General features: G+C 33.1%; 1 protein-coding gene and 1 long non-coding RNA gene across 3 annotated transcripts; both read left to right on the top strand.

Annotated features, from left to right (window-relative positions):
* Positions 1–13,634: 13,634 nt before the first annotated feature.
* Positions 13,635–20,391, top strand: LOC115955483. Of its 2 annotated transcripts, XR_004084145.1 has the most exons (8): positions 13,635–13,704; positions 14,136–14,236; positions 14,316–14,324; positions 15,620–15,767; positions 17,693–17,773; positions 17,889–17,985; positions 18,108–18,261; positions 19,107–20,391. It is a non-coding gene; the product is annotated as an uncharacterized LOC115955483 (long non-coding RNA). The 2 variants fall into 2 exon arrangements; XR_004084144.1 differs by lacking the exon at positions 19,107–20,391 and having other exon boundaries at positions 18,108–18,521.
* Positions 20,392–20,427: 36 nt separating this feature from the next.
* On the top strand, positions 20,428–26,120 carry LOC115955481. Its single transcript, XM_031073606.1, has 5 exons — positions 20,428–20,937; positions 21,718–21,770; positions 22,167–22,230; positions 22,316–22,459; positions 25,977–26,120. The coding sequence occupies exons 1-5, from the start codon at positions 20,908–20,910 to the stop codon at positions 26,043–26,045; spliced, it is 360 nt and encodes a 119-aa protein (XP_030929466.1). The 5' UTR covers positions 20,428–20,907; the 3' UTR covers positions 26,046–26,120.
* Positions 26,121–26,188: the final 68 nt, after the last annotated feature.

Raw genomic sequence — 26,188 nt, forward strand, 5'->3', positions numbered from 1 at the left:
TTCTTGGTCAATGTTTTGATTACAAATATTTCATCTTGGTTCATCAATTGTCAGCCCATTTTTGGATTGCCTTCTATGCTTCAACATAAGATAGCTATTTCTTTCAAGGATCATTTAGTTTTTCAAGTTTTCCAGATGTCTCTAACTTCACCGCACCAGCTTATTTGATTGTAGTATCAATTTTTTTTTGTTGACAAACACACCCCCCCCCCCCCCCCCCCCAACCAAAAAAAAGGTTGGAAGCAAGTTGCAGGAACTGGCTCTTTCAGTATCCTTTAATGTTTTAGTATTTGATTTAATGGGGACATCGTTTGATGAAAGTCATATGAGATTGGTATGGTACTGGTATATTTAACTTTTTTTGAGGCAAACGATCTTAATATAACTCATTACCTTTTATGTTTTTTCTATTTTGGTACTTTTTAGTTAAAACTATTGTTGCCTTGTGGTGTATGGATTCCAATTTCTTGGAGGCCAGTTATTTAGGATTCCTCAACACTTCAAATATTTTTGATTATTATGCAATCACTTAAAGCCATTTTTTGAAAGAGGTTTGTATTTATTATATCCCTTTTTTAAATTAACTTTTTTCTTAATAATTTTTTTAAAGCTGTCCTGGAGAGATATGTTCTTTATTGCAGCATCTAACTTTACTTTCATCATTATACTTTTTCTGATCTGCAATTAACTTTGGTTGTTGTTAATTTGTTGGGACTTATATTTTAGACATTTTAAATCCCATTTGCTATTACATAGTGGTATGCCTGAATAAGGTATTCACAGATGATTCTTGTCACAATTTAAATCCCATTTTGAATTGACCACAATGTTTTTACTCATACTATTGGCTTGTTACAATTTTTGAATCCTTCTTTTAATTTTGTTGACGCGTGACAAGTTGGCTTTTTGACGAAAGTGCATTTCCAACTTTTCCATCTTTGTGTCAAATGGTTCATTTGGAAGGAAAGGAATTACCGGACATTCAAAGCCATTGAACAACCTTTGGTGGTAGTGAAGTTGATTTTTTCTGCGCACTTTGTATGATTGGATGGTTACTATGGGTAGTCATTCCTTCTCTAGTTTGTTGGATCTTCTTGATTGGTCTACTTTTACATAATTTAGATGCACCTCCAGCACACTGGTACTGTTTCCTTGTCTTTCTTTTCATGTTAATGGGCAAGTCCAAGGGGTTCTTCCTTAGAAAGATATCATTATGTTATTTAAAAAAAACTAGTTAGCTTAAAAATTATATAGTTTAGACTTCTATAAATGTGATGATTTAAAACCAACGTGTAAACTCTCATGGGAAGGGTTGGAAAGGGTAGTAGGGGGAGGGGGATTTAGGCTTGTTGCTTGTGAGGAGATACTTGTTGATTTCATTAGAGAAGTCTGTCTTACTGTATGCTTGCAGACAAACCATTCCAATAATAACCATGATGTTTTGATTGTTGTTTCCTTGCTATTTATTTGGTGGAAATTTATTTCTTAAGAATAAATTCCTTGGTTATTTTCCTTTTTGTAGCTAATGGAAAATATGTGATGAATTTACGTAAAGCTTCATAAACATATGTCAAGACTATTGAGCCAGTGATCTTTTCCCAAAAAAATATTTCTGGAAATTTTATCTAGCAAAGCAACAGGAGCCTTGGGAAAGCTAACCCATTAAAATTTAAAGAAAAATTAGTTGTTTTATTTATCTCTCAATATTATCATCTTGAAAATTGTAATTGTCAAAGTTTTTGCACATTGTAAACCAAATCATGATGGGGAGTTGGGAGAATTCAATTACATAACTGGATCGTGTTGATTACTTTAACACATAGGCCGTTTTCGGTCATTTTAAAATTTACTTAAATATTTAATATGTATTGCCTGTCTATATACTAAAATAATAGTATTTTGATTATATTTATTTATGGATCATTTTATCCCCACTGAAATTTGTTCCCATTTGGTTTGGAGGCAGGTCTTGCTGATGATGATAATTATCATGCATTTTGTCATCTGCTTGGCCACTTTAAAGTGAATTATCAGGTGGCTTTGACTATATGCTCACTCAATATATGCATTCAACTGCTTCTGTTGTGCCTTATGTCGTCTGTTTGGCTTAATTGCTTCCTGTTGATTGGTAATTTGCTTAATCTCAAAATAAAATATAACTATAAGATACTTGTGTTTATAAGATATTTTGTTCTCTTGTAGCACAAGAACATTTTTTTATTCTAGATGTTGTATTTCATCGACATATATTTGTGTTAGTTTTTGAAATTTTTTTGGAGGAAGTATAAGAGTAGTGTAATCATGAAAAGGAACTTATGGTGATGTGTATCTATCTTCGTTTTGGTGCAAAGTTTTCTTCTTAAGATAAAATGTAAGTATATAGATTTCCTAAATGTTTTACTCGAAATGCCATTTGGATGGACAGTGTTATGTGAGTTATTAAAAATTTGCTTGATGGACAGCCTATACTATGGTGGGGCTTATTGTTATGTTAATTGGATGGACTATATCAGAACCATATTGCCTATATCTGGTCTCTACAATTGACCTAGTTTCCTTTCTAAAATTTTCCCTGAGACAATTCTTGACCCAGCATTGTAGTAAAGTTTTCAGTTGAAAGGGTGGTTGTAGAACCTAATTATTGTTTTCAAGCTTTCTTGAGTGAAAATCAGTGGAACAATGTTAGTTGTAAGAAATTTATAGCATTGTTAATTGTAGAAGGAAAAATGAGTGTGGATTTAAGACTGATTGACTGTGTATGTGGTTTTTATAAATAAAAGAACTGGAATGATGTTCCTAATACTTAAGTGCCTTTTTGGCTTGTTGGCGGAAGTTTTTTTTTTTTTTTGAGAAAGGGCTTGTTGGCGGAAGTTAGTGCCTGTTTTTGGGGTTTGTTCACGCTGTTGACATTGATCTGAGGTGTAGGGACTCTCACAATTTAGTCGTCTTACCAATCTTGATCCAATTCGACTCTGCTTGGGTCATGTGAGTGGTGGTTGTGATGTTGACGTTAGAGAGGGTATAAATAACTAGGTCTGTGTGTGAGTGTGGTCACTGAAGCCTAGGAAGAGAAATGATGTTGTTGTTGGAGTTGGATAACACCGAAGTCACAGGGAAGTTATGGTGTTGGCTGTGAAAGGGGGCTTTAGTTCTCTGATACAATGTTGTGCTTTGGGAAATGCGTTTAGGTTTAATTAATTTACCCAAACACACATGTATCAATTTTTTTGGATACATTTTAAATGGGGAGGGGAGATTCGAACCTTGAATGTCTTTGAAAAACACTAGGAAATGCTATCTGATCTAAATACATATACTTAAGAGGTGAGTAATTTGTATTACAAATTTATTCTTCACTTATACACATTCATAACAGGTTACATTCCTTGTTGCCAGAGGTAATTATGAAGTTGGCACTGATTTACAACCCTTAAAGGAAGATGTTGGTCATAATGTCTTATGCAACAGAAACAAAGGAAGTGCTGGGTAGTGAATCATAAGAAATGAGCCCTTTAGTTGCTGGAGGAGGATTTTGTTGGAGATGTTGCCACAATGTGGACTTTTAGAGTGACCAATAATGCCGTTAATATTTAGGGTTCACATGTTACTTAAAGTGAGGGATATGGTTAGTCCATTAACCAATTATTCATCCAGAGCTTATGGGGAGCTCTGTTTTTTGGGCTGGATGTATTTTATACTATTGAACTTTTAGAAGGGTGCTTTTGTCTTGGGATGAGGAGGGGTAAAGCATGAAGGAGGATATGTAGCTGATTCTATTTTTTGTTTGTTCAAGATTGAGGATGGTTTCATTCAGGTAGTTACAAGGGTGTATAAACTGAATGACGATGAGGGGAAAGCAGAAATTGGGGATTCTCCTTTATGAGTTGTAGTGGGAATAGACATGTCATATTTAATGCACTGCTGTTGGGGGGGACATTTTATTGCATTGAGATTTTCTAGTGAGAGACATGGTTGTCTTAAATGCTGTTAGCTAGTTCAGAACAACAGTAGAAATAACTCTCTAGTAGGATGCACACCAAGAGAAAATAAAGCTCCCACAACCTGAAATCATAGACAAGGGGTCATGACGGAGTTTCGAACTGAACAGAAAAACTTCCAAATCCGTTTCAGTGGGGGACAATTAGAATCACTCCAAATTTTGGAACAAAATTTTTTGTGGGGGGGGGGGTGTTGGGCCATTGTGGGGTCTGATTTCTATAAGGGGGACTTCTGACTTCTATTATATTTTTTGTTTATTTTCTCTTATTTTTTGGTGAGCACAGTCACTGATGGTTACACGAAATCGTCAATGCTGATGGTTATACTGATTTGATATGCTTAATAGCAGACTTTATGTTTCTTGTTCAAAGTGTTCACCATCGTGAACATGATGTTCAATTTTTTCACTAAAAGTCTTATTGCCTCTCAAAAAAAAGGAAAAAGAAAAAAAAAGCAGACTTCACGTTGAAATCTCTTCGTTCCTGACAGGTTTATTTATCTCCCATAACTTTTGAGTATTTTTTATGAAGAAATTATGGAATTTGATTTTATTATGGATAGATTTAATGAAATTCCTTATCTGAATTGATGAATTTGATATCTTTTACCAGTGGGCTGCCGTTTTATTACCTTTTAAGGCTGTGGTCAAGATTGATCACGTATATACAGTTTTTGATTCCTGACACAGCAAACCTGCTGGATGAATATGCACCCAAGGTTGTAGAAGGTTTCATTTTTTCAAGATTTGATTCTTTGCAGGTGAGATAGCAGCTATAATTTTAGCAGTGATGCAATGCTTTAATTTTCAGTAAGTAAATTTTTACATTACTTTTTGTTTCATTTAGCTGCTACTGTCTGAATTTTCTGATGAACTCTTTGAGGATCCACTTGATAATGCTGAACTCATTCAGGATTAACTTGATTTTGTTCCTTACCTTTGCAGATTTCAGGTTTGGAAAACACGCTCAAATCAAGAATACTTATGAAAAGTTTTACATTTCATTTTTGGTTAAACTAAACTACCCTTAAAATTTCTCAAAAATTGCTGATGAATTTGACTTTAACCCCATCTTTTCTTGCGTGAATTGCAGTTTGAAAATTGTGGTATGTATACTTTAACTCCCTTTCCTCATTTTCTCTTCCTTTCTGCAAAAATCTATATAATATAATATGATATAATATAATATAATATCATATAATATATAAGTGAAGCTTTTGACTTTTCTTTGACCACTTCTTTTTGTGCCATGTGGCTATACAAATTCAGGCCACTTATACTTTTAAAAACACTGACCAAATGTGCCTGTTCGGTTTGCCGATTATACGAACAATTTCAGTAAATCTAAAATTAAACATATCTACTCATTGTTTCAGACCCACTGTAAAATAGAAGCGTGTAATATCCAACGGATAGATAAAATTTCTTATTAACATAACTTGTCATCCCAAAAGACACTGCCTAAACTAAAAACGCTTCTACAAAGTTAAATAAATTCCATTAGAAGCGTTCTTACCAATTCACTGCTTCAAACACCATTATAATCTCTGACTGTTGCTTAAAACCCATATATCTTCTTCTGTACAAATCTCAAATAAACACTTTGAAACCACAGAAATCCCCACTCAGATCCAAGAGACTGCCTCTCATGGCATTTACAAGGTCTAGGTTGGCATTTACAATGTATGTGTAGTGTTCGTGATCTCCCTTTTCGGCAAGAGAACAAATGGGACATTGGGACAGATCAAATTTCAGGGACTAAGATAGTTCTCTTGGAGAGAGGCTACGGTTATTTTTCTTAATGATTTTCGCCATAATCATCTTTCCATTGAGGAGACGATATGGTATGTTGGGTTTGGTATTTGATTTTGCCATTACTCTTGCTCTGCGTTGCTTTTATGATTATTTCAATTAAATCTTCAACTTAGATGATAAAGCATTGGAAGTGATGCATGTTTGATCTTGCTCATGCAAAGTATTTTATTTAATTTTATTTCTGATTGGTTACCAGGATAAATGAGTGGAAGGGATTAGAAATTTAGGTCTTCATAATATGTTCTTTTAAGGGGTCTGCCATTTCTTCTTATTTCTTATGATATCACTTGCCCGACTACCTTTGACCATGTCAACTGGTGGTTAGATGAACTCTAGTATACATATTTATATTTATTTATTTATTTTGTATATTTTCATATTTTTGATTGAAAGGCGAATCTTGGGTTTGTGGTTCCTATCAAATTGAGATAGATGTGTACTTCTTTAGTATTTTTCTACTCTTCTGCCAATGAGGTCTTCCTCCTCTAATACAAATGAATAGTGAGTAAGCAATTTTCACATTTGAGCATAATACTATTGGATACTTACACTTTTGCACATTCTTAATCTAGTAGAAACTTTAACTCTCACATATACCAGTTTTACGGTTTATTTATTTTGTTATTAAACTGTTTGTCTTTCTTACAAATAAACAATGGATGTGATATTGATAGTTTGCTATTTCAGTAAAGCACTGATTCATAGATTCATATGAATGCATGCTAATTATTGAATTAAATCTGAAATAATTGTTGATGCATTTGCGTCACTTGGATCAAAGGTTTAGAGAGGTACATTTTAGAGGTATGACTTCTTTGGGTGTATATTTTAAATTTTTGAGAAAACAATCATATTGATAGATGGATAAGGATATATTAGTAAGTGCATTTGTCCATAGAGAACAGATATTGGAGCTTCAAGGAGGCTGAAAATAATTATAAATGAATCAATACAATTCCATTAGTCAATTTGTATTTACGAATCATTACATTTCTAGGTCTTTGAGAAAATTATGATCTATGTTCAAAGAAGATGAAGATTACAAATAAATTGAGCATCCCATTTTAGAGAGAGGGCCAACATGTAACTAGCTTCTGATAATAATCTCTCCCGCTTTGCAGGTTTTTTTTTTTGTTGAGAAACCTCCCCATTTAAAGTAGATTGGCCAATATTTAATTATATTAATGATGGATTTAGAATGTCAGGTTAGTTTGTGATAACATGGTTTTAAGTTGTGGAAGTATCTAACACATGATTTATTACATATATATTTTGAATTTGAGGTAATGCAACTGCTGCAAATGCTTAGTCACTTAAAAAGATTAATAGAGAAAGACAAAAGGACATGTCATATGTTATTCAGCTGATGGTATGGCTGATAGAGTGAATCATGGCAAGTTATTCTTTTTGGCAAATTGTTAATTGAGCCGAAAGCAACTTCTAAATTGAGTTCTATTTGTAATATTGTACTTTATGTATATACTAATGCTTCTCCTGTAACTTTCAATTCCAATTTAGTAAAATTAATTTGCTAACATCTCTGGTGCAGGAGCTCTTAGATGCTGAGCCACCATGTTCAGTCTTGATTTCCTCTTGTGTGACTCCTATGGATTTGTTGTGCTATAGAAATCATGATCCACTCCCAACACTTTGTGATCATGGTTTAGTGTATCAAAAGTTTGTTTTTTCTTATATTTATCATTAATATTTGCTTGCAGTGCATTTGCATCAGGTCTCATCATAGAATTCATGTTTTTTTAAGCCAGGTGATGAACTCTTTTTCTTTTTTGATTTTTTTTTTCTTTCCTCCTTATTTTTAAAAATGATTGATTCTAGGAAATATATATCATTATCTTCTCCTGTGGCATATTTGTTTTCTCGTTGTGTTAGGTTGTTAGTACAGGACTTTCTATATAATATAACATTTTGGTTACATTATTATAGTGGTATTTTGTCAACATCATCGTTATAAATAATTTTATGCATTGATTTGTTTGGGTCTATTGGGTTGATACTAAATATCTAGCTAATTGGTAATCACATTGTCTCTTGGTCTAAACTACTAGGGCTGACTTGGGCTAAAAGGCACATTCGAAACCAAATTCAAGTTTTGGGCAATTGCCTACAGCCCTTTTATGATAAGTAATAAAATTGTATTAACGCATAGAAACCTCCTCGTGTATATATATGGTGTATACGTAGATAGCCTAAAGAATTACAAAGAATGATAGTTATAATCATAGTTGTCAGTCTCGTATGATACGCGATATATATGGTTATAATCAGGTTTGGAAAGATACATCGGGAATACTTATGAAAAGTTTTACATTTCGTTATTGGTTAAAGTAAACAACACTTCAATTTTTTCAAAAATTGTTGATGAATATAATTTTATCACCATCTTTTCTTGCGTGTATTGCAGTATGAAAGTTGTGGTATGTATATAATGAAGATTATGGAGCCTATCTTGCAATTGTATGTGGTACTGTATTGAATACTTCCTTTTACCCACTTTTTCTTTCTTTCTGCAATAATTTGATATTACACGTAATTTGCTTTGAATAGGATGGAGCGAACCTTCAATGCGGTGCAGATAACATTCAACTCTCTTTGGCTGAAGTCAAACTTGCTTGGATAGTGCATATTGTTGCTGCCGTTCTCAAGACTTTGCAAATTTCTGGCCACAAGTTACATTTTTATTGCTGATTACAATTATAGCTTTCAGGAGAGAATTGTGTATCTCATCAGGCCCTTTTGCTTCTCTATTCCACTGCAGAATTGCAAGAAGTATTTGATGCAGAACTTTATGCTCGTGTTTGGCAGTTTATAAATGTGACAGATAGTGGGTGGGTTACACAGTCAGGTTTGTCATTAAACTGAGTTTGCTTTTTTAAAAAAAATATTTTTTTGCTTTCAGATATTTTCAGAAGAATTTAAAAATGCAGTATTTATGGTGTGGAATTGTCGCATTTTATATCCATTTTTTTTCCTTCTTAAACATGTTTTTGTAAAGTTCAACATGTCATCTTTGTATTTGGAGCTTGGGAGTTATAAGTTTATATTAAATAGTTATCTCATATATTGGTGTTGTAAGGGGATATCTCGGGCAATTCGTTAGTGGAGTCTATTAATCATGTGTTGCCCATATCAAGTTGTATCTACACCTGTTGCTGCTAGTAGTGTGATAAAGCTTATTATTTGAGGTCTGGATATGACTTCAGGAATCAATATGAGGTCTAAAGTAACTTGCTTGACCAGTCACAATTGTAGGACATTATGAAGTATATGTTACCATTTTGTTATCTGACCTCATTAATAATCCATATTTTGAAACTTCTAATCCCTGGTCTTTGCATAAAGTTAGGGTGGTAGCCAGTTTGACTCAAATGTTCTGAGGTGTCATTAGAATTGTAAAATACCCGGAATGAAAATTCAGTTTTCCTTTTTGGAATAGTTAAGCCCAAACTTTTACAATAATGTATTACCTGATTATAAATAAACTTTTTGGGTACAGAATGACTAGATTCAGTTTTGGACTTGACATTTGGAGATTATATAATTGTTTTCCCACTTAGACCATAGCCTGATTTGACTGGTTGCCACTTGTTTTGAGTAATATAAATGTGAGGGACAAATTAGAAAACATAATAGAAATAGTATGTGTTGTTTTGGGGTAAGTAATTTTAATCCTAAACACTTCCTGAAGATTAACACTAATTAAATTGTATTGCACTTGGTCTTAGTTACCTCCAATTAAGTTGAACCAACTGTGAGTCTTACATGTGAAGGAAGTTCAGAGAAAAGTGCTTGTTGCATTTTGGAACTTTTACTTGGTTTTCATCGTTTAAATTTTATGGTGATCATTTTTCATATTATCCATTCTTGAAAGATAATGTATCATTTACTAGTATCTATTTCTTTGTTATGAAGAGTGTGATGTATGTTGTGGCTGAGTTGTAGCTTAAATGGCACTTCCTCCACTCTTAAGAAGGTGTGGAGGTGAGGATGCTTTTGTTTATAGAGAGAGAGAGAGAGAGAGAGAGAGAGAGAGAGAGGATGTGATTTCTACCTTGTTAGTTGTCTTCTTTTTTTAATTCTTAATGCAGTATGCTATACTACTGGATTCTTCTCCTGCTGCTATTAATGTTATTGCTACTGTCATTTAGCCAATTTGTTAATCTCTGGATTATTATTGAACACCATTTCTGAGTTTTGATGTTTGCAACAAAAGTTGACCTTGTTTGTATTACATCACACATTTATCTTGTTACAAAATTATCTATGACATGGGTCTGGATATCCATAAGAGTTCCATTGGAAGCATCCCCATCCAAATCAATTTTGTGGGGTATCCTGAGACTAAAGGACTAATGTCTTCACCATGAGTCTTTTAATACCCTCCCCAAAGATGTGCAATAAAGAATAGAATCGCAAACCTTGCTTGGTTGCGGCCAGTTCCTGTGGCTTTGGTTATCTTTTTCACTTCCATTTAATCACTGATCATTTAAATCTTGTTAGAATGATCCACTGTGTAATGTCAGAGTGCAATAATAAATGATCCACTATGTCAGAGCTTCTAAAAAACATGCAACACCAATGTACTAAATCGTTTCATCTTTTCATGAGATTATCACAAGTTAGAAGCTTCTTGTAATTTGCTATCAATGACAAAGAATGCTATCCTTTTAGAAGCCTTGGCACGTGAATACATTTATATGGGGAATGTGTATCAGCGGCATAATATGTTTGCACATTGAACCTACTATTCATATTATTACAAAAACAAAAAAGCCTTACTCCTAAAATTTTGTAGTGAAGATTATTTTTCTATTCATATATATATATATACTTTTTTTTTTTTTCTTCATGTGTCCTGGATTTTGTAGTGAATGTTATTTTTGTAGGATAGAATGTAAACTCTTCATTTCTTGTTTTACCACCTTTATAGATAGTATGCTGTGATCTTTTAATTGAGCAAGTAGGTTGCTTTGGGCAATGTAAATTTATTGAAAGGAGTTGGTTTTACATCAGATCAGCTTTTGGCTGATTCTTCTTTGACAATCCAATCTACATCTTATCTAATATTTATTGGGTCCTTGTCTCTTCGGCTGGTTGGTTGTTCTTGACTGATTGGGAGTGGAGGAATGCTTGAATTTCCAAAGAACTTATTATGTTCTATCTTTTGTTATGTGATAATTTTTTGTCTAGAATTGGGAACTTAATGTCCTCTATTTTCAGTTGTAGCCAGTTTGTAAAATGAATGTGTTGAGGTGATTGCTAGGCTATCCTCTGACAAGTTTGTTCTTAATATTACTGAAAATAATATCGATGATAAATTTTGGTTGCTTACGTTCTTATAATCTTGATATTCTGCGTAGACCACTTGACAGATATCGTTTTATTGTAATTTCAGTTCAACTCAACTTGACTAAATCCTAATCCCAAATAATTTGTGGTTGACTATATGTATCTTTTCCTATCATTATATCATATCAAAGGTTATACTCTTTTGTTAACTTGAGTTAAATCACTCTTTCATTTGTGCAAGGATTCTCATTTATGCATTGTGAGTTGTGACAAAGTTTTATGCTAGCTATCAATTGCCTGCACCCCCACTTTTCTTTGGGCTTGGTACCAGCTGTATATAAAGATTAGGACACTAAGCATCACACAGGCAGAGTTCCATTTGACTCTGAACGTTTCTTCTTGTTATCTGTGGAACAAGCAGCTTGTGTTTCTTCTTGTTATAAATGTTTTGATTACAAATATGTCATCTTGGTTCATCAATTGTCAAGCCAATTGTGGATTGCCTTCTATGCTTCAACATAAGATAGCTATTTCTTTCAAGGATCAGTCTGTTTTTCAAGTTTTCAGGTATTTCTAACTTCACTGCACCAACTTAAAAATGATGGTAATACACTGATTTTTATGTTAGAATGGTATCTTTACTTTTTTTTTTCTTTACAAACTTTTATTTGATTGTAGTATCAATTTTTTTTGTTGAACCCCTCCCCCCCTCCCACCCAAAAAAAAAGGTTGGAATCCAGTTGCATTCATTGGCTTTTCAGTATCCTTTAATGTTTTATCATTTGATTTAATGGGGACATCATTTGAGGAAATTCAGATGAGATTGGTAAGGTACTAGTACATTTAACTTTTTTGAGGCAAACGATCTTGATATAACTCATTAGCCTTTTGTGTTTTTTCTATTTTGGTACTTTTTAGTTAAAACTATTGTTGCCTTGTGGTGTACAGATTCCAATTTCTTGGAGGCCAGTTATTTAGAATCCCTTCATACTTTAAATATTTTTTGATTATTATGCAATCACTTAAAGCCATTTTTCGAAAGAGGTTTGTATTTATTATATCCCTTTTGTAAATTAACCTTTTTCTTAATAATTATTTTGAAGCTGTCCTGGAGAGGGATGTACTTTTCGCTGTATCCTGTTGCAGTATCTAACTTTACTTTCATTATTATAGTTTTTCTGATATTCAATTAAACTTTGGTTGTTAATTTGTTGGGACTAGTATTTTAGACATTTTAAATCCCATTTACTATTACATGGTGGTATGCCTAAATAAGGTATTCACAGATGATTCATGTCACAATTTAAATCCCATTTTGAATTGACCACAATGTTTTCAATCATATTGTTGGCTTGTTACAATTTTTGAATCCTTTTAATTTTGTTGACGCTTGACAAGTTGGCTTTATGATGACAGTGCATTTCCAACTTTTCCATCTTTGTGTCAAATGGATCATTTGGTAGGAAAGGAATTACCGGACATTCAAAGCCATTGAACAACCTATGGTGGTAGTGAAGTTGATTTTTTCTGTGCACTTTATATGATTGGATGGCTACTATGGGTGGTCATTCCTTCTCTAGTTTGTTGGATCTTCTTGATTGTTCTACTTTTACATAATTTAGATGCACCTCCAGCACACTGGTGCTGTTTCCTTGTCTTTCTTTTCATGTTAATGGGCAAGTCCAAGGAACTTATCAAAAAAAGTTAATGGGCAAGTCCAAGGGGTTCTTCCTTAGAAAGATATCATTATGTTATTTAAAAAAAACTAGTTAGCTTTAAAATTTTATAGTTTATACTTCTTTAAATGTGACGTGTTAAAACCAACATGTAAAACCCAATCACTAATGGGAAGGGTTGGAAAGGGTAGTAGGGGGAGGGGGACGTAGGCTTGTCGCTTGTGAGGAGATACTAGTTGATTTCATTAGAGAAGTCATTCTTACTATATGCTTGCAAACAAACCATTCCAACAATAACTGTGATGTTTTGATTGTTGTTTCTTTTAGGATCTGTTTTGTTTTCTTGCTATTTATTTGGTGGGAATTTATTTCTTAAGAATAAATTCCTTGGTTATTTTCCTTTTTGTAGCTAATGGAAAATATGTGATGAATTTACTTAAAACTTCATAAACATACATCAAGACTATTGAGCCAGTGATCTTTTCCCAAAAAATATTTGTGGAAATTTTATCTAGCAAAGCAACAGGAGCCTTGGGATAGCTAACCCATAAAAAGTTAAAGAAAAGTTAGTTGTTTTCTTTATCTCTCAATATTATCATCTTGAAAATTGTTTTTTGCATATTGTGAACCAAATCATGATGGGGAGTTGGGAGATTTCATTAATATAACTGGAATGTGTTGATTAATTTAAAACATAGGCTGTTTTCGGTTATTTTAAAGTTTACTTAAATATTTAACATTTATTGCCCGTCTATATACTCAAATAATAGTATATTGATTATATTTATTTTTGGATCATTTTATCCCTACTGAAATTTGTTCCCTTTTGGTTTGGAGGTAGGTCTTGCTGATGATGATAATTATTATGCATTTTGTTGTCTGCCTGGCCACTTTAAAGTGAATTATCAGGTGACTTTGACTATATGCTCACTCAATATATATGCATTTAACTGCTTCTGTTGTGCCTTATGTCGTCTGTTTGGCTTAATTGCTTCCTGTTGATCGGTAATTTGCTTAATCTCAAAATAATATATAACTATAAGATGCTTGTGTTTGTAATATCCATTTTAACTATTCGGCTGAAAATAATTGAAAAGCCACACCTTTTTCACATCAAGAGTTTGTTCTCTTGTAGGACAAGAACATTTTTTATTCTGGATGTTTTTTGTGGACATATATTTGTGTTATTTTTTGAAAATTCTTTGGAGGAAGTATAAGAGTAGTGTAATTATGAAAAGGAACTTATGGCAATGCATATCTATCTTTGTTTTGGTGCAAAATTTTCTTTTTAGGATAAAATGTAAGTATATAGATTTCCTAAATTTTCTTCTCTGCTTCAGAAATGGCAGACAGAAGGTGCTGCAGGAAGACACCACTGAGCCTCAACGATCGCCATTACTGTCTTCTCCAAGATCTCTCCGCTCCTCCAAGCACTCCTTCGGTACTCACTCCTTCATATATCTCTCTCTAAGAAATTATTCAAAATTTACCCTAATTATAGAATATTGTGTCTCCCTCAGATGATGATGGTATTCCCCCCACTGATTTTGATTCTCATCCACTCCGTACTCCTCTCTTTCTCTCTCCTCTCTTTTTTTTTTCTATAAATATTTTTGAATTTTTTTAGGGTAAATGTTGATTAGTTTACTGTATAGAAGTAGGAGAAGCGAAGCCATCGATTATCATCAAAAACAATGATAATATTCCCGATGACACTGCTCGGTATTTCTTTATTTTCCCCTTTTTTATCTAGTACACCATGTGTATGTATAAATTTCTGTATGAGAGAAAGTGTTTTTGTTGTTTTATTATGTGATTGATTTTGAGTGGGTTTGTAGGGAAAGAGATGAAGCCAGCGGAGGTTAAGATTGATGGTAGGCAGCATCCATGTAAAGTTTCGACTCGAGATAATGAAAACTATATTGTTGGCTTTATCAACCGTATTGTCGATTTATGTTGTTGGTTAATGAAAATCGATATTATGGTCAATTAACCCAACCATATAGGATAGAATGGTGACGAAGAATACATATAGTCAATCTCAATTAGTCGGTTAAAGTTCTATAGTTGGTTTAAGATTCATTGGTTTTTTGTGTGCTGAATTTAATAACTATCGTGAATTTTAATTAGAAATTAATTATATGTGTTAATATATTTGTTAAGTAAATTGTTTAAGATTTATTGGTTTAAGATTCATTTACTGTTAAGAAAAAGTTAACAAGTTTGATAAATTTAGATGATGAAGAAAAAAAAAAAACGCAAGTGGATGAAGTTACTTTTCATCTAGTGGAATGTGCTTAGTTTTTCTGGTTCTATAACTGGTAATATAGTTACTTTTCTCTTTTAGTGGTACTTTTAGATAAAATTTTACTTTGTTTTAGCTTCTGTGCTTTTAAATATTTCATTATAAGATTGGGAAAAAAAAAATCAGAAAATAGATGGTGAGATTACTTCTGTGTTGGCTATGCCTATGGAATTATGGAACATGGATATTCTGAGTTATCCTCCAGAATCTAGATGAGACTTTTCTTGTCTCTGTTCTATTAAGTTTTTGAAGTAATGATGTCTGTCAGTTAATTTTACCATTCACAATGTTAATTGCTGTATTTTATTTGTCAAAACCTCATTAAAGGTTAATATTACCAAAAATAGTAATAAATGAAGCAGAAGCAGAAATTTGGTAAGTTTTTGGGTTTCACCTTTAATATTTGTGAGAGTGGATGACTTTCAACTAACATTGATGGTCACCGTTTTCATAAATTGTTTCTTTTGACCACATCTCTTGATTATTTCCAAACTTGACCGAACTGCACTTTCTCTGAAGGAAACTATCATATAAACTATCTGGCAACCGAGGTCCTGACTTGGAGCCATTTGTGGTTGGATCCCCAATCCAACTACTTTGTCGTGTTACAAAGTTTGGGTGACTTGATGATGATAGATTCAAAGAGGTGATGAAATTTTTAAGCCAGGTGATGATTTTTTTTTTCTTTCCTCCGTATTTTTTAAAATGATTGCTTCTAGGAAATCTATACCATTATCTTCTCCTATGGCATATTTGTTTTCTTGTTGTATTTGGTTCTTAGTACAGGACTTTTTGTATAATATATCATTTTGGTTACATTATTATAGTGGTATTTTATCATCATCATCATTGTCATAAATAATTGTATGCATTGATTTTTTTAGGTCTTTTGGTTTGATACCAATTATCTAGTTAATTGGTAATCACATTGTCACTTGGTCTAAACTACTAGGGCTGACTTGGGCTAAAAGGCATATTCAAACCCAATTTCAAGTTTTGGACAATTGCCTACAGCCCTTTTATGATAAGTACTAAAATTGTATAAAGGCATAGGAACCTCCTCATGTTTATTTATGGTGTATAGAATGGTGAAGAATAATACATGTGGTCCATCTCGATTAATATACGATTAAGATATGCTTGCATACAAATTATATGCTTTCATCAAGCACCATATCATTGTGCCATTGGTTGAAGATATTGTGCCCGTTTGGATTCGAATTATAGCTGCATCTGCGTTTTCTATTTTTTTTTTTTTTTTCCCAGCCGCACTATTTGACCAAGTCAACTGTGAACAGTGCATCTATGCACTGTTCACAGACCCACAAATTCCACTTTTCAGCAACTTTTTCATTAAAAATGGGTCCCACGATATTATTCACACATTTAAAAATTATTTTGTTACAGTGTTTTCAGTTTCAGCAAAAATAAGTTCAATTCAAACGGACCCATTGAATCAGCTTGTTTCTTTCTGAAACATTGAGAAGTTCTTTCTGACATCTCATGATGTCATTTGTGCTGAGGCAGTAGCGTTATTATATATATATATATATATATATATATATTCCTATGTCTTGGATTTTGTAGTGAAGGTTATTTTTCTTGGATAGAATGTAAGCTCTTTTTTTCTTGTTTGATAACGTTTATAAATAGTCTGCTTGTGACCTTTTAATTGAGGAAGCAGATTGCTTTGAGCAATGTAAAATTATTGAAAGGAGTTGGTTTTATGTCAGTTCCTGTTTTGGCCGATTTTTCTTTGACAATCCAGTCTGCTCCTTATCTGATATTTATTGGGTAATTGTCTTTTTGGCTGGTTGGCTGTTCTTAACTGATTTGTAGTGGAGGAATTCTTGAATTTCCAAAGAACTAATTCTGTTCTATCTTCTGTTATGTGATAATTTTTTGTCTAGAATTGGGAACTTAATGTCCTCTATGTCATTTGTAGCCAGTTTGTAAAATGAACGTGTTGAGGTGATAGCTGGGCTGTGCTTTGACAAGTTTGTTCTTAATATTACTGAAAATAATAACGAAGATGAATTTTGGTTGCTTACATGCTTATAGTCTTGATATTCTGCTTATAACACTTGACAGATGTCATATTATTGTAATTTTGATTGAACTCAACTTGACTAAGTCTTAATCCCAATTAAATTATGGTTGACTGTATGTATCTTTTCTTATTGTTATATAGTATCGAAAGTTATACTCTTGTTAACTTGTGTTAAATCATTCTCTCATTTGTGCAAGGATTCTTATTCATGCATTGTGAGTTGTGACTAAGTTTATGCAAGCTATCAATTTATAGTACCTGCCACTTTTCTTTGGGCTTGGTACCAGTTGTGTATAAAGATCAGGACACTAAGCATCACACCGGCAGAGTTCCATTTGACTCTGAACATTTCTTCTTGTTATCTTTTTGTGTGAACAAGCAGCCCATGTTTCTATTTAATTAGGGGTCACGGGTGTAATTGCTTATCGGGTTTTTAATATAAATTGTTTTAGTTAAATTTTTCTTCTTTTTTTCATAATAGATAATGATTCTTGGTCAATGTTTTGATTACAAATATGTCATCTTGGTTCATCAATTGTCAGCCCAATTCTGGATTGCCTTCTATGCTTGAACATAAGATAGCTATTTCTTTCAAGGATCAGTCAGTTTTTCAAGTTTTCCAGGTATCTCTAACTTCACTGCACCAACTTAAAAGTGATGGTAACACACTGATTTTTCAAGTTCTTCTGACTACTATTATATATTTGTCTATTTCCTCTAATTTTTTGGTGAGCACAGTCACTGATGGTTACCCGAACTTGTTAATGCTGATGGCTATACTGATTTGATATGCTTAATAGCAGACTTCACATTAAAATCTCTTCATTCCTGGAAGGTTTATTTATCTCCCATAATTTTTGAGTATTTTTTATGATGAAATTATGGAATTTGATTCTACTATGGATTTATTTAATGAAATTCCTTGTCTGAATTGATGAATTCAATATCTTTTACCAGTGGGCTGGCAGTAGTGTTTACCACCATCTAAGGCTGTGGTCAAGATTGATCATACATATACAGTTTTTTGAAGGCTGACACAGCAAACCTGCTGGATGAATATGCGCCCAAGATTATAGAAGGTTTCATTTCTTCAAGATTTGATTCTTTGCAGGTGAGAAAGCAGCTATAATTTTAGCAGTGCTGCAATGCTTTAATTTTCAGTAAGTAAATTTTTACATTACTTTTTGTTTCATTTAGCTGCTACTGTCTGAATTTTCTGATGAACTCTCTGAGGATCCACTTGATAATGCTGAACTCATTCAGGATCAACTTGATTTCGTTCCATACTTTTGAAATGTTTGACATTTCATTTTTGGTTTAACTAAACTACCCTTCAAATTTCTCAAAAATTGCTGTTGAATTTGACTTTAGCACCATCTTTTCTTGCGTGAATTGCTGTATGAAAATTGTGGTATGTATATAATGAAGATTATGGAACCTATCTTGCAATTGTTTGTGGTAATCTATTGAATACACCCTTTCCTCATTCTCTTCCTTTCTGCAGTGATCTTTATATATATATATATAAAAAAAAAAGTGAAATTTTGACTTTTCTTTGACCAGTTCTTATTGTGCCATGTGGCTATGCAAATTCAGGCCGCATATACTTTTAAAAACAGTGCCCAAATGTGCCTATTCATTTTGCCGATTAAACGAACAGTTTCAGTACACATTTCAGTAAATCTAAAATGGAACATATCTACTCACTGTTTCAGATCCACTGTAAAATAGAAGCGTGTAATATCCAATGGATAGATAAAATTTCTTATTAACATAACTTGTCATCCCAAAAGACACTGCCTAAACTAACAACGCTTCAACAAAGTTAAATAAATTCCATTAGAAGCATTCGTAGCAATTCACTGCTTCAAACACCATTATAATCTTTGACTGTCGCTTGAAACCCATATTTCTTCTTCTTTGCACAAATCTCAAATAAACACTTTGAAACCACAGAAATCTCCACTCAGATCCAAGAGACCACCTCTCATGGCATTTACAAGGTCTGGGTTGGCATTTACAATGTTTGCATAGCGTTTGTGATCTCCCTTTTTGGCAAGAGAACAAATGGGACATTGGGACAGATGAAGTTTCAGGGACTAAGACAGTTTCGTTGGAGAGAGGCTACGTTATTTTTCATAATGGGTTTTTGCCAGAATCATCTTGCCACTGGGGAGACGATATGGTATGTTGGGTTTGGCATTTGATTTTGCCATTACTCTTTCTCTGTGTTGCTTTTATGATTATTCCAATTAATTCTTCAAATTATATGATAAGCATTGGAAGTGATGCATGTCTAATCTTGCTCATGCAAAGTATTTAATTTCTGATTGGTTACTAGGATAAATGAGTTGAAGGGATTTGAAATTTAGATCTTCATAATATGTTCTTTAGGGGGTCTGTCATCTCTTCTTAGTTATCATATCACTTGCCCTAATACCTTTAACCATGTCAACTGGTGGTTAGATGAACTCCAGCATACATACTTATATTTATTTATTTTGTTTATGTTCATATTTTTGATTGAAAAGTGAATCTTGCGTTTGTGGTTCCTATCAAATTGAGATAGATGTGTACTTCTTTAGTGTTTTTCTACTCTTCTGCCAATTGGGTCTTCCTCTAATACAAATGGATAGTGAGTAGGCAGTTTTCACATTTGAGCATAATACTATTGGATACTTACCCTTTTGCACATTCTAAGTCTAATAGAAATCTTAACTCTCACATATACCAATTTTACTGTTTATATATTTTGTTATTAAGCTGTTTGTCTTTCTTACAAATAAACAATCGATATGATATTGATGGTTTGCTATTTCAGTAAAGCACTGAGTCATAGATTTCATATGAATGCATGCTAATTATTGAATTAAATCTCAAATAATTGTTGATGCATTTGCGTCACTTGGATTGAATGTTCAGAGAGGTACATTTTCGAGGTATGACTTCTTTGGGTATATATTTTAAAATTTTGAGAATACAATCATATTGACAGATGGGTGAGGATATATTAGTAAGTGCATTTGTCCATAGAGAATGGATATTGGAAGCTTCAAGGAGGCTGAAAATAATTATAAATGAATCATTACAATTCCGTTAGTCAATTTGTATTTACGAATCATTACATTTCTAGGTCTTTGAGAAAATTATGATCTATGTTAAAAGAAGATGAAGATTACAAATAAATTGAGCATCCCATTTTAGAGAGAGGGCCAACACATAAATAGCTTCTGATAAGAATGTCTCCCCCTTTGCAGTTTTTTTTAGAAACCTCCCCCTTTGCAGTTGATTGGCCAATCTTTAATTCTATTAAAGATGGATTTAGAATGTCAGGTTAGTTGGTGATAACATGGTTTTAAGTTGCTGAAGTATCTAACATATGATTTATCATATATATTTTGAATTTGAGGTAATGCAACTGCTACAAATGCTTAGTCACATAAAAAGATTAAGAGAGAAAGACAGACGGATATGTGTAGTATGTTATTCAGCTGATGGTATGGCTGATACAGTGAATCAAGGCATGTTCTCTTTGGCAAATTGTTAATTGAGTCAAAAGCAACTTTTAAATTGGGTTCTATTTGCAATCTTGTACTTTATGTATATACTAATGCTTATCCTGCAACTTCCAATTCCAATTTAGTAAAAAGTAATTTGCTAACATCTCTGATACAGGAACTCATAAATGCTAAACCACCACGTTCAGTGTTGATTTCCTCTTATGTGACTCCTATGGATTTGTTGTGCTAGAGAAATCATGGTCCACTCCCAACACTTTGTGATCATGGTTCAGTGTATCAAAAGTTTTTTTTCCCCTTATATTTATCATTAATATTTGTTTGCACCGCATTTGCATCAAGTCTCATCATAGAATTCATGTTTGTTTTAGCCAGTTGATGAACTTTTTTTTCTTTTTTGATTTTTGTTTTGTTTGGTTTTGTTTTTCTTTCCTCCATATTTTTTAAAATGATTGATTCTAGAAAATATATACGATTATCTTCTCCTGTGGCATATTTGTTTTCTTGTTGTGTTAGGTTGTTAGTACAGGGCTTGTTATATAATATAACATTTTGGTTACATTATTATAGTGGTATTTTGTCATCATCATCGTCATAAATAATTGTATGCATTGATTTGTTTGGGTCTTTTGGGTTGATGCTAATTATCTTGTTAATTGGTAATCACATTGTCTCTTGGTCTAGATTACTAGGGCTGATTTGGGCTAAAAGGCATATTTGAACCCAAATTCCAGTTTTGGACAATTGCCTACAGCCCTTTTATGCTAAGTAATAAAATTGTATTAAAGCATAGAAACCTTCTCATGTATATATATGGTGTATATGTAGATAGCCTAAAGAATTACAAAGAATGATAGTTATAACTGTAGTTGTCCGTATTGTACGAAATGTGATATGTATTGTTATAATCGGGTTCGGAAAAGATGCATTTGGAATACTTTTGAAAAGTTTTACATTTCATTCTTGGTTAAACTAAACAACACTTCAATTTTCTCAAAAATTGTTGCTGAATTCCATTTTATCACCGTCTTTTCTTGCGTGTATTGCAGTATGAAAATTGTGGCATGTATATAATGAAGATTATGGAGCCTATCTTGCAATTGTATGTGGTACTTTATTTTTTATTTTTATTTTTTTTGAGCAAAGATACGATAGAAATTTTATTAATAGAAATCTGAGAGTGGTACAAGTATAACTAGATAAACAACATCTAGTAGTGTGGGGAACATCAACACAACGAAAACAATACTGTGATGTCCCAAAAGAGAGCAAAAAAGTGTGACTGCATACAGACAGAGGGGTACTAGAGCTTCCTATACCCGTTGCGCTGCATTTAGGCGTTGGTATTCCTCCAGTAAACCCATTGCACTGTCAAAAATAGCTTTCAGGTGTGCCTGGACATGCTTAAAATATAACCTATTCCTAGCAATAGGTTCTATCCCTACTTGTGCTTTCTTTCTGCAATAATTTGATATTACATGTAATATGCTTTGTATAGGATGGAGCAAACCTTCAATGCGGTGCAGATAACTTTCAACTCTCTTTGGCTGAAGTCAATCTTGGTTAGTGCATATTGTTGCTGCCATTCTCAAGACTATGCAAATTTCTGGCCACAAGTTACGTTTTTATTGCTGATTACAATTATAGCTTTCAGGAGAGAATTGTGCATCTCATCAGGCTCTTTTGCTTCTCTATTCCAGTGGAGAATTGCAAGAAGTATTTGGTGTAGAACTTTCAGCTCGTGTTTGGCAGTTGATAAATGTGACAAGAGTGGTTGGGTTACACAGTCAGGTTTGTCATTAAACGGAGTTGGCGCTTTTCTTTTTTTTTTTTTTTTTTTTTGCATTTAGATATTTTGAATACAACTTAAAAATGCAGTATTTATGGTGTGGAATTTTTTTTCCTTCTTAAACATGTTTTTATAAACATTAACATGGCATCTTTGTATTAGTTGTTTGGGAGTTATAAGTTTATATTGAATAGTTATCTCATATATGGTTGCTGTAAAGGGATATCTCAGGCAATTCGTAAGTGGAGTCTATTAATCATGTGTTGCCCATATCAAGTTGTATCTAAGCCTGTTGCTACTAGTATTGTGATAAAGCTTATTGTTTGAGGTCTGGATATGACTTCAGAAATCAATATGAGGTCTAAAGTAACTTGCTTGACCAGTCACAATTGTAGAAGATTATGAAGTATATGTTACCACTTTGTTATCTGACCTCATTAATAATCCACATTTTGAAACTTCTTATCCCTGGTCTATGCATAAAGTCAGGGTGGTAGCCAGTTTGACTCAGAAGATTTGAGGTTTCATTAGCATTGTAAAATACCTAGAATGCTACTTGAGTTTTCCTTTTTGGAATAATTAAGCCCGAACTTTTACAATAATGTACTACCAGGTTATAAATAAACTTCTTGGGTACAGACTGACTAGATTTGGTTTTGGACTTGACATGTGAAGATTATATAATTGTTTTCCAACTTAGATTGTAGCCCGATTTGACTAGTTGCCACTTGTTATGAGTAATATAAATGTGAGGGACAAATTAGAAAACATTATATAAATAGTATGTGTTGTTTTGGGGTAATTAATTTTTAATCCTACACACTTCCCAAAAATTAACACTAATTAAATTGTATTGCACTTGGTGTTAGTTACCTCCAATTAAGTTGAATCTTCTGTGAATCTTACATGTGAAAGAAGTTCAGAGAAAAGTGCTTGTTGCATTTTGGAACTTTTACTTGGTTTTCATCTTTTAAATTTTATAGTTATCATTTTCATGTTATCCATTCTTGAAAGATAATGTATCATTTACTGGTGTCTATTTCTTTGTTATGAAGAGTGTGATGTATGTTGTGGCTAAGCTGTAGCTTAAATGGCACTTCCTCCCCTCTTAAAAAAGCGTGGAGGTGAGGATGCTTTTGTTGAGAGAATGGATGTGATTTCTACCTTGTTAGTTGTCTTCTTTTTTTAATTCTTAATGCCGTATGCTGTACTACTGGATTCTTCTCCCGCTGCTATTAATGTTATTGCTGCTGTCATTTAGCCAATTTGTTAATCTCTGGATTATTCTCAAACGCCATTTCTGAGTTTTGATGTTTGCAACAAAAGTTGACCTTGTTTGTATTACATCACACATTTATCTTGTTACGAAATTATCTATGACATGGGCGTGGATATCCATAAGAGTTCCAATGGAAGCATCCCCATCCGAATAAATTTTGTGGGGTATCCTGAGATTAAAGGAAATGACTTGGACTAATGTCTTCACCATGAGTCTTTTAATACCCTCCCCAAAGACGTGCAATAAAGAATAGAATTGAAAACCTTGCTTGTTTGCGGCCAGTTCCTGTGGCTTTGGTTATCTTCTTCACTTCCATTTTAATCACTAATCATTTAAATTTTGTTAGAATGATCCATTGTGTAATGTCACAGTGCAATAATAAATGATCCACTATTTCAGAGCTTCTCATATAAATGTAACACCAATGTACTAAGTCTTTTCATCTTTTCATGAGATTATCACAAGTTAGAAGCTTCTTGTAATTTGCTGTCAACACAAAGAATGCTATCCTTTTAGAAGCCTTAGCACATGAATACTTTTATATGGGAAATGTGTATCAGCGGCATAATATGATTGCACATTGAACCTACCATTCATATTATTACAACAACAGCAAAGCCCTATTCCTAAAATTTTGTAATGAAGATTATTTTTCTATTCACATATATATATATATATATTTTTTTTTTTTTTTCCCTGTGTCCTGGATTTTGTATTGAAGGTTATTTTTCTAGGGTAGAATGTGAACTCTTTTTTTCTTTTTTTACCATCTTTTTAGATAGTATGCTGTGATCTTTTAATTGAGCGAGCAGGTTGCTTTGTGCAATGTGAATTTATTGAAAGGAGTTGCTTTTACGTCAGATCAGCTTTTGGTCGATTCTTCTTTGACAATCCAATCTACATCTTATCTGATATTTATTGGGTCCCTGTCTTTTCAGCTGGTTGGCTGTTCTTGACTGATTGGGAGTGGAGGAATGCTTGAATTTCCGAACAACTAATTATGTTCTATCTTCTGTTATGTGATAATTTTTTTGTCTAGAATTGGGAACTTAATGTCCTATTTTCAGTTTTAGTCAGTTTGTAAAATGAATTTGTTGAGGTGATAGCTGGGCTATACTTTGACAAGTTTGTTCTTAATACTACAGAAAGTAGAGCACGAGCCATAGCTTGGAAATGGGAAATTTGCAGAATAACACGAGAAATGGTTGAGATGAGATCTCAAAAGCAGGGCCAGACTTATTAGTCTCTGGTCAATCAATGAAGTCCACGCAGAGCCAGCTCTCATCAATGAAATCTAGGCCGTACATCATCAGTTCACGCTTATCTATGATATATTCTCTTTAATAATGAACATTTTAAAGTTGTAGTACTGTAGTGTCTGGTTACTATAAAAATGATGGTTACTTCCTCTACATGTAACATAATGCAGAGGAAAGTGTCTGGTTACTATAAAAAAATCACTTACCTTGTAGCATCTCATGTACTATCAAACATGATGTTGTTTGGAACCTTTCTAAACATTGAGGTTTTTGTATGAATGAATTAGATGGCACTCTCCTCTGATGAATAAACATGGGGATGACGGTAGAGATTCTGCGGAAAGTAGCCAATCAGTTGAGGATTGTTAGTAACTTTTCGTTATATATATATTGCTTGGCTCTGAATCCAACTGTGAGACTACTTGTATGCAAGAAAGAATTCTAATTCTTTAAAAACAAGCCTTTTATCCTTCATATATCCATCCCTTTTAGGAGAGACTCATTGCCATCAATCTATCTCTAAAGTATGACCCTTCCTTCGCCAATTCCTAGATTCATTTATAGTAACCATGTTCTGTACTGGAGAAAACATGGAATTAAGACATTAGAAATAGCAGCAGAATCAGCTTGTTTCAGCATCAGGTTCTTGTTTACTACATGGTTTATGAGATTAAATTGGCAAATGATATGTCCTGGAGTTACATTAAATCTGCTTTAATCTTATGGGAGTCTTTGGAGTTAAGTATTTTGATTAGGATTTAGGGTTATTTCAACACGGAAAACATTTTTCATTTTCCTTATCTTTTTGCCAGTTGTTTTATTTATGAAATTTGTATTTTTGGCGTACTTTGCCTTTTCATAATCTCTCCAATGAAAGGGTTCTTGATTGGTTTTAGCGAACAGCCGTCCCTTTTTTTGTTGTTGTTCAAGTTTGTAAGTACACTTCACTTTTGACTAATTGCGAATCTTCTCTTCTTACAGGGGCATATTGATCGCTTAGGCATGCATGCTTGCAAATATGCAATACCTTTGGGAAAAGGTGTTATCTAAATAATTCTCTTGACCTAATAATTGTTGAATCTCATGTGTATTTGGAGAGATGAATGCATGTTGTTTTTGTTTGAAGAACTTTGAGGAGTAGTTCTCTTCTTCTTCTTCTTTTTTTTCTCTTTTTTTTTTTCTTTGGTTGTGGC

This window comes from Quercus lobata, chromosome 8 (genome assembly GCF_001633185.2).
Source record: "Quercus lobata isolate SW786 chromosome 8, ValleyOak3.0 Primary Assembly, whole genome shotgun sequence".
Taxonomy (NCBI): domain Eukaryota; kingdom Viridiplantae; phylum Streptophyta; class Magnoliopsida; order Fagales; family Fagaceae; genus Quercus; species Quercus lobata.

Coding starts and splice junctions, on each gene's coding strand:
- LOC115955481 (XM_031073606.1), top strand. CDS start 20,908: ATGGTCCACTCCCAACACTTTGTGATCATG. Junction 20,938..21,717: donor CCCAACACTTTGTGATCATG/GTTCAGTGTATC, acceptor CGTGTATTGCAG/TATGAAAATTGTGGCATGTA. Junction 22,231..22,315: donor TTTGGCTGAAGTCAATCTTG/GTTAGTGCATAT, acceptor TTACAATTATAG/CTTTCAGGAGAGAATTGTGC.